The following is a 9,338-nucleotide window of genomic DNA, read 5'->3' as shown; positions in this document are numbered from 1 at the left end:
AATACCGGATCGGATCACCACCTGCGGATTACTCCGGATTCACCTTCATGTGCATCAGTGGTCACGAATGAGGTGTCGGGAGTTAGTTGGTTAAAAATTAACCCCCCCAAAAAAAAAAAACCCCACATGGTATATGTGAGAAACCTGTGAGAAATGTATGTAGGTGAGAAGGATCGCGACTTAAAGGTCCACTTTCTGGCTTTTGGGGCGCTTTCGTCCGCACCTCGCAGGCTCCATCCCCGAATCGGGGTCACTATTGGTTGACCTGTCTCGATCTACGTTGATATAACACAATCCACAACCGTATGGGTGTCGGTGCAGCTTCAGTTGCACGTGTGTGGCTATTCTGAGTACAGGTTGCAACATACACGTATTACAGCACTTATTAATCCCCCAAGAAGCGGAACTGTGATAGAATAAAGGTGTGTGTGTGTGTGTGTGTGTGTGCGTGTGTGTGCTCGGAGTGACAGTCCATCTTCCCCCGGTCACGCACCAGCGAGACCAAGTGGTGAGTCGCGCATTATGCGCATCCTGTCCTGCAAAGGGGCCCCTGCGCCACACTGTGAGGAGCGCACGAGTTGAAGCCAGTGGCAGGAATGCAAAAAAGACCGGACATGGTTTCTCGAGGAACTGACAAAAAATAATTAGCTCGGCATTTCGATTGTATTAGGAGGCCCGGTGCACCGGCCAGTTGGGCTGCGCATGCTTCTCTCCTTGTGATGGACGACACGGACTTAAAAACCGGTGCATTTTTCACTGGCAGATAATACTCAACAGTGTGTAAATGGCGCCCCCGTGTGGCCCGATCACATTGGTTTCGTCATCTTGTACTTTGACCGGTCCGCTCGAATTTGTGAAATATTATATCATCCCACTTCTTTTCACAATTACAGACTTTGCTGCAGGTCATTTTAATTCCAGTAGTTATTTATTTCAAAATATCCCTTTCCCCTGATGACCATTTTATTTCATAAAGCCACCTGTCGTTACTTAGTGGAGGACATGACTTTTGAGCTGAGTTTTAAAAATCATATCGGATTATTTTAAAGTTTTTTAGATGGTCTTTATTTATTCACAAAATTATTTATTTAATAACGTCTTAGTAATTCATTTGATGGTCCTTTTTTGGGGGTTTGCATGTTACTTGCAGTTTTCTCTCATGCTATTTTTTATTATTTTATTTTATTTTTTCATAGTATTTTTTATATGTGGCTGTTATTTCATCATCATACATACAATATGGAATACTAGCCTTCTGAAACTACCGATAATTTTTAGGCCAAAAAAAACATTATCCATGATATGCTAATATCGGATATTACTGTATATCAGCTATTGTTATTGGCGGTGTTTAGGTCTGGATTTCTGAGTGACTCAGATGACCTTCACTTAGTGCAGCAGTTTATTGTGTTTGACCGGACCCTTAATCAACCAGTAGATGCCGGTATTGGAGCCGAAAGTCTGAGAGGATATGTTGTAAATGTGATTCCTAAATTCACACCATCAATGTATAATTTTTTTTTTTTTTTTTTGGGGAGAAAAACTAAACATTTAGTTAATATGGTATTAATAGGTTCCACATTGTGCTTCACTTTCTACTGTGTCTAGGTAATTATTTCAATTTCAGGAATTTGAGGGTCATATCAGCACCATTGTTCATGTTATCAAGAACTGTGAGCTGAAACCACACTAAGAATAAATACCAGGCTCTCTTTTATTTGCAGATTTTTGTTCCACTGAGATATTTTATTCAATGGCACATTCTTCAGAGGTCTGTGTACTGCAGTTTGTGTGTGTGTGTGTGTGTGTGTGTGTGTGTTTGTGTGTTGAAGAACTAATGTAAAATGGCAGCTTGACAAGAAACCTCTCCATCTCATTTGTCATTGGAAGCCTCTCTGTCTCTCTCAGGGTGTGTGCGTGTGTGTGTGTGTGTGTGTGTGTGTGTGTGTGTGTGTGTGTGTGTGTGTGTGTGTGTGTGTGTGTGTGTGTGCGTGTGTGTGTGTGCCGCGTGTTTGTGTGTGCTTTCACTTATGTGTAAGAAGACACAATGGCAACTTGACAATGCCCTGTTCCGGCTCAGTTGTCACTGGTATGCTGGCTGTGTGGAATCAAGCTCTTTAAATGCCTCTAGGTATCCAAACACAGGGTAAACCTTTTTATATACCGGTCAGCCACAACATCAACACCGGTAATTGGTTGTAATGTCGTGGCTGATTGTTTTATTACGTGTCCCTGCATGTTGGTTAAAATGTGTGGTAGAAAACAAACTGTATTCGTCTTTTAGAGTGAGTGAGCACAAAGTAGAGGTGTAATACTTGTCAGCTTGCTTTGCAAAACAGTGATCTTGATCACAGAAATAGGGGAAGGAAACAAGTGAAAAAAAAAAAACTACCCGAAAGAAGACTAACCAGAAAAACTGGTCGAGTTGCTTTACTCATCATTACACAAGGAAAAGTCACCTGCTTTTATTAGTTTCATAGGACTGCTCAGGGACTGACCTGTGTTCACAGAATTATCCTTATCATTTGCTTATCGTGTCTTGCCTCCTTGTATACTGTTCCTTGCCTCTGGCAACAGCACAGGTTTGTGTGTTTTCTGTACTTCAACTTGTTGAATACTAGCACCCTGCCCTCTGCGAGGAGTGCTCAGTGTTCAAGGTTCAGGAAGATAACAAGAGGTGAGTCGCTGACGCATAGCTCGTGTTATGTTACCAAAGGCTCATATCAGATTACCGCAGGCAGCAGGTTGGGTGAAACCGTAGCTGTGTTTAGATCGCCGTGGCTCGAACAAACCAGGAACCGGGACTAACAGAAGAGTTTTAAAAGAAGCTAAAGAAGCTAACAGAGAGCCTCCCATCGTTTTACACGGAGCATTACCATGGGTAAGACGACACAACACTCTCTGCTGCTTTTGCTTTATCTGTCCGGACTTGTTCACTGTTCAGCTGCCTTCCTCTTATGGACAGCCGTGGTGGAAATAAGCTATGTAAACAACGACAATGAGACCGTGGACAAATATTGTGACTGTGGGGTGTATGGTCAAAACTCTCCCGTGGTGAAAGCCTCAGGCATTGTCACACTTCCCCAGGGAGACCCCAAAGGCTGCGGCCCGGATCACGTCTACAACCGCAACACCAGTTCACCCACCTGGATAGCCCTGGTTAAAAGGGGCAACTGTACCTTCAGTGAGAAGATCAATGCTGCCAAACGTCAAGGAGCAGCCGCTGTGGTGGTATATAATGTGGATGGCAGTGGCAACAGCACCACACACATGGCACACTCGGATGCAGCTGGTATTGTGGCTATCATGATTGGCAACACTCAGGGCATGGAGGTTGTCAGGCTGGTGAAGAATGGGACAGACGTACAGATGCTTATTGAAGTAGGCCGCCCTCATGGACCCTGGATGGACACCTACTGGCTTTACTTCCTGTCCATTGCCTTCTTCATTGTGACGGCAGCATCAATTGCCTACTTTGTGTTCATCTCTGCAAGTCGTCTCTACAATCTGAGCATGCACAGGCGCACTGAGAAGAGGCTGAAAACTGAGGCTAAGAAGGCGATTAAGCGTCTACAGGTACGCACACTCAAGAGACAGGATGAGGAAACTACCTCTGAATCCCATATGTGTGCCGTGTGTATCGAATCCTACAAGGCAGGCGAAGTGGTGACAGTGCTAACATGTGACCACATCTTCCATAAAGCCTGCATCGAGCCCTGGCTGCTGGAGAGGAGGACCTGCCCCATGTGCAAGTGTGACATCCTAAAGGCCCTGGGTGTCGAGGAGGAGACAAAAGAGAGCCTTTCTGCGGATACACCGCCAGATGTCACTGTGATCACAGTGGCAGGGGGAGAAATCCTCTACGAAGTCCCACTGACTGACCCAGCGAGCCCTGACCCAGAGAGACATCAACATCGCTATGACAACAGGGCCTTCGAGGGAGACTCAGAGGCTGCGAGGGGATGAACAACAGCAACGGAAACCAAACAGCAACTAACCAGGACACAGTCAAATTCCCTGTTTGAAATAGATCTTTTTCTTGGATACATTGAACAAGCACACTGGAATCAAGCTATAATCTTCCAACAGGAGAAACACTGTTCATCGTGTAATAGAGGCATGCTAAAATAGATTTCAAAAAAAATATTCCAATAATTTGAAATGTTAATGGCCCTTGTGTAATTAGCTTGGATGCCATTGCATTATCTTTGTATCTGTCTGGGTTCAAGTATCTAATTATCGGTAATTATTGAGTGTGTTCATGAAGTTACATTTCGATGGTTTGAATAGATTCTTAATACTAAGTAGTGATGCCGGTGTCAAATTTCTGTTTTGCTTAGTGAACACACTGGCTAGGGAGGAAGTGCAGCAAAGCATTTGAGTATCTGTTTGAAATCAAGGCCAAATTTCCTGCAACAAAAGGCTTGCAAGCTTGCATTGCTCACAGTCCCTCATATTTAAACATTGTCTTTTGAATTCAGAGCAGAATTTATTTCTCTTAATTCAGTTGATTTGAATAATTTTGTCTTTCTTTCTGATCTTTTAAAATTGGAATATGTTTTTCCATTTCTTTTTGTCAGGTTACCAAGCTGGATTTTCAAACACACCCTTATTAACACACCATTGACTGGAAATGCAGCATGACAGACATTGCACTGTGATGAGTTAATAACATCGCCTGAGGGGCTCGGACTCTTTAGAGACATGGTCCACGGGAGCATGTTTACCACATACCAAGTCCTTTAAAATTTGTTCGCCGGTCTATAGCTACTTTTGGGAACAGAAATTTCCGCAGAAATATGGCAATGCAATAAATTTCATAGGGAACTGCAGATGATATACCTGCAAAAATTTTATCTTGACTGTTAAATAAGAGAAAATGATGTGTTCTGGTTTTTGAAATTTTATATATTGAAACTGATTTATCAATCATGAAGTTCTGTCTTTTAATATAAAGGTAATACATAATATACAGTATGTATAGTCCTTTTCCTCCTCTAAGCAGTTGAACGGTTTCATGTGCAAGCACCAATTGTTATTTTTGAACAGGTCTTCCAGGTTTTCCTTCGAATTATTTGGAATGTTTTCCCAATCCCTGTGGTCTACCTCTGAACTCTCACATGGGTAAATTATGGAAATATTTTTAAGAGACTGTGTCCCTCGGTAAATGATAAAGTTAAAGAGTTATTTCATTTCTTTGTTTGCTGGTGGGGATATACTGATTATGGTACTTAATATATTTTTCTGTACTGAATCATTTTCACTACTGTTTTACAGATTCCAGGAGTCTTAAATTGTTCTGTAAAAATGAATATCACTCGCTGTTTTAAATCACATTGATGCTTAATAGAATGCAATAAATCCCTCAAAATGAGGCTTAAGTTATGAGCGTATCTGCTTGTAAGATCGGTGTTTCTGCATGTGTGCCTGAGAGGGGGAATATATGAGTGTGTGTCACTGTACAGGTGTGTTTCTCTGCATCAGGCAGGTCTGTGCGCGGTAATAGTGTCTCACTTTCAGAGTTATGGTCTTGTTCCCAGTGACTGCTGGAGAGGAGTGAAACTGTAATTACCTCTGCACAGATGGGAGCCGATCTGCACACACCCTGAGCCTGAGCTGGATAATCATCATATCAAATAAGTAGAAGGGCCTGACCGAGCAGGCAGAGATGTGCAGCTGTATGGCAATGGAATGGAAATACAATTTTTATTATCCTTTCATTGTGCTTCAGAAGTACACCCACAGTATGGTCTGGATTGAAATTGCAAGACTTCTTTTTTAATTTCTCTGAGGCTCCTGCATCAGTCAGGACTTTGGAACTGTGTGATTATGAGCAGCTGATACGCTGTAAAATGAGCTTGTTCTGTACAGAGGTCCCCAGCCTTTTGAGGCTGGTGACCTCTCGAAATAAAGTAATGCCCACTTGTGGCCCTTTAAAGCACAGATTATAGCTTTAATGTGGACATGAGTTGATTGAGTAGATGAACCATAGAGCGACGTTTCCTCTCAGATTGTTTCATTTATTATATTTATTTCAGGCCGGAAGAGGTAGAGGTATCTAATATTTCTGAAGAAAAACAAAAACATCGGAAGAAGATTTACGGTAATTAGTAATTCCCATAATGGGAAATACTGCTCTACAGTGCACTGCACAGTCCTTTCTTATTGCATGCATAATATCACCTTTTTTCTCAGATTGAAATTCTATATGCTACATTTTTAATATTAATTTCTGTGCCTAGGGGCCCTGCCTTGTTATCTAGGTCTATGACCCCTATGGTCAGAGGCTCCGCGGCACTGGCCCCATTTGCACGCTTGGTCATCCATGCTCTCACTTTAACATCTTGCTATTTTAATACAATGGTCCCAACATCTCTACACGTTGCCCGCTAGAGCCAGTTTTTAAAAGTCCGTGTATATGTGAGTGGGGTCGAGGTAGGTGGCGTGTCATGGTGAGGGGAGACAGGGTGAACAGTGTAGAGGCTGGAGCAGGAATACCAACAGGGAATGAGCCGCGGGAAGACATTTTTAGTGAACGCACTGCACTCCTGAGCCCAGAGGATGAGTCAAGTCTTTCCTTAACGACGTTCCCTCTCCCCTCCGAGGCCGGCGTGGACTCGGTTTCAGGCCAGTGCTGTGACCCCAGCATCCATAGGTCGGACGGTTATAGTGGTATCACAGCAAGACAGAGAATCAATACCGAACTAACTGGCCGGGCTGGGAAAAACTGGCACGCCCTGGGTTAGAGGCACACTCTGCTCAGCGGTGGTGCTCCTCTGATTTATTATGGTTGTTAAAGAGAAAATTGAGTCAGAAGGTTTTCATTTAATGGCATACTAGTTGGTGGCTGTACTCTATTACCACACTTGACCTTCAGTTCCAGATAGGACTCAAACAGTGGAATTAACTACTGTAGTGACCTGAGAGCTTTTCTGTCCCTCTACAGTCTACAGTAAATATTTCGTGTTTTCTACGTACACGAATAAACCTGGCTGGAGGCTTGTGACTGAATAAAAAATAAATAAATCAAAGAAGTAGGTAGTACTCTTTTTCTGGTTAAATAAACAAGAAGACATTGTTTTAAGTACAGGCTTTTGGCCCATGCTCACTGCTATGTCTCAGTTTGTCCTTGTGCATGTTTATGATAGCTCTGCAACACCACCTAGTGGAGAAAATTGTTACTTGCAGTGAATTTGAATTAATTCCCAGCAAAGGTAAAACTGCATGGTCACAAGCTAGTCCCTTCCTTTAATTTTTTTGTCTTCAGCTACAATTTCTTGGTTGAGTGGAAAGTACAGAGTAATAAAGCCGACCATAATGAAATACAGTACTTCACTGGCTGTTCATTTTAATGGCACATTCGAAGAGTTCGACTGGTCTTCTTCAACTTTGCCCCCCTGTAAATCTGTACTGAAGCTACAACACACAGGCGCGTGCACACCAGCACACACACACACACACACACACACACGCACACACACACACACACGCACGCACGCACGCACGCACACACGTACAAACACACCAACCTCTATCTATGTATGTATCTATCTATCTCTCTGTGTATGGTCTCTCCCGCTGCAGTGCAGCTTTAGCAGAGCAAAAGAAAGTCTTTCTAATTCAATGGCAGTAGTTGGTCCTCTCTCAGGCTCTTTTGTCCCAGACTCTCTGAGTAATTATCTTGATGAAGGAAGGAAAATTTGATTACAAAAGTGCAGTAACACACAAATGAATCCATTAGTCAATGTTGTAAGTACAAGATAAAACATCTATTTTTTTCTGTTCCTGCTTACATTCTGGACTATTAGATCACAAACCCTGGTACATATATGTAAAATAAAATAAATAAAAACGCCCACTCCACATCTATAGCATTTCATTGGCTCAGTGATGAAATGAAAATATTGAAAATATAATTCACAAATCTCTTTCTTCCCTGCAGGGTTTATGTCTTTTGGCCAATCAGTTTATGTCCTTCTCTAAAAAAATCAGTTGATGTTTTACTGATGGTTCAAGTGTTTCATATCTTGCTGAGCAGTTTCACCGCAGCAGCCTGCAGGAATGTTTGCTGCCAGTCTAATCAGGAAAAGTCTACTTCACATGTTCTGCATATATTTAATGGAATATTACCACCAGAGCAGCAGTGTTTCAGGTTTGTCCAGGTGAGAGTCTTAGCCTCTGTCTGGTGCTTTCAGCCCTTCCTTCCTACTGTTGTCCCTCAGATAGTGCTGAGTGCACTTGACAAAACAACTCTCATCCTGTGTCATTGTCGTTACTGCCCTTTCCCGTCCTGCCCTGTCCTTTGAAACTGGCCGGCTCACCCTCCATTGCTCTCTCTTTTCCTGCCGACAGACAGCAAAAGGGCAGGCAGGCCAGCATGTGAAGGTAAAGGAAAAGAGAGGATGTCCCCTCTTCCCCTCTGATTCCACGGCCGGAGAAGGAAGTGATGTCACATTGTTATCTGTCTCCCACACAATGGTTCAAGAGACTACTGTAGGTGGAAAAAACTACTCCTTTCATCCATTTTTTTGTACAACCAGTTTTAACATATCATTCAATTTAATTGCTAAATCTGTTTTGGTTTAGCTGCCAAATGGGCTGCAGTGATTAGAGGTCTGCCATCTACTGGAGAAATGTTAATACAGCATTATGTTTACTGGCTGAGAAATCGAGGGAAACCACTTCGTGATATTCTGGAGAAATTGCGGGATTTCTGGGTCAGTGTCTTTATGCGACATTATTGTGTATGTGGTGGTGGTGGAGGGGTGGTTATTAGCTGTCCTAGATGTGAAGCATAAACTAGTAGTTGGTAAATACATTTTTTGATGACAGAAAGTAAATCAGCAGCTATTTTGATCATCAGATTGATCAATTAAATAATCATTAGTTGCAGCCCTACTTAGATTTAATCATAATTAATAGTGATAATAGTTGTTACTTCTTTTTTTGCTCTTTCTGCTGTGTGGTCTGCTGGTGCAGATTCCAAACATTCCCAACATTTGTGCATGTCATTACCTCAGTCCTACCAAAACACATCTTTTGAAAAAAACACACACACACACACATAAAAGAGAGAGTGGAAGAGAACCAGAGAAAGATAAAAAGAGATACTGTGTGTGTGCCTCAAGAGAAACCCACCTTTAAAGCAGAAAAGGTCTGAAAAACATGTCTACATTCCCAATTGTCCTCTGTCTCACCAGCCCAAACTGATGTCTCAGCACTGAGACTGCACCTGCCTGGGACCAGCCCTGTACTTGTCAAAGCAATTTGCTCCGTATAAATCCAGTCTATACGAATTCTGTGTGGTTTACCGTCAATAGTTCTCTTTGTATATACTT

At 42.5% G+C, this 9,338-nt stretch overlaps 1 protein-coding gene across 1 annotated transcript; it reads left to right on the top strand.

The window, feature by feature from the left end:
* Positions 1-2,570: 2,570 nt before the first annotated feature.
* On the top strand, positions 2,571-6,087 carry LOC120801253 (E3 ubiquitin-protein ligase RNF128-like). Its single transcript, XM_040148020.1, has one exon. The coding sequence runs from the start codon at positions 2,878-2,880 to the stop codon at positions 3,964-3,966; it is 1,089 nt and encodes a 362-aa protein (XP_040003954.1). The 5' UTR covers positions 2,571-2,877; the 3' UTR covers positions 3,967-6,087.
* The last annotated feature ends 3,251 nt before the right edge of the window (positions 6,088-9,338 follow it).

This window comes from Xiphias gladius, chromosome 1 (genome assembly GCF_016859285.1).
Source record: "Xiphias gladius isolate SHS-SW01 ecotype Sanya breed wild chromosome 1, ASM1685928v1, whole genome shotgun sequence".
NCBI classification, from domain to species: Eukaryota; Metazoa; Chordata; class Actinopteri; order Istiophoriformes; family Xiphiidae; genus Xiphias; species Xiphias gladius.
The sequence above is the reverse complement of the archived record's forward strand: the minus strand, read 5'-3'. Positions and strand labels throughout refer to the sequence as shown.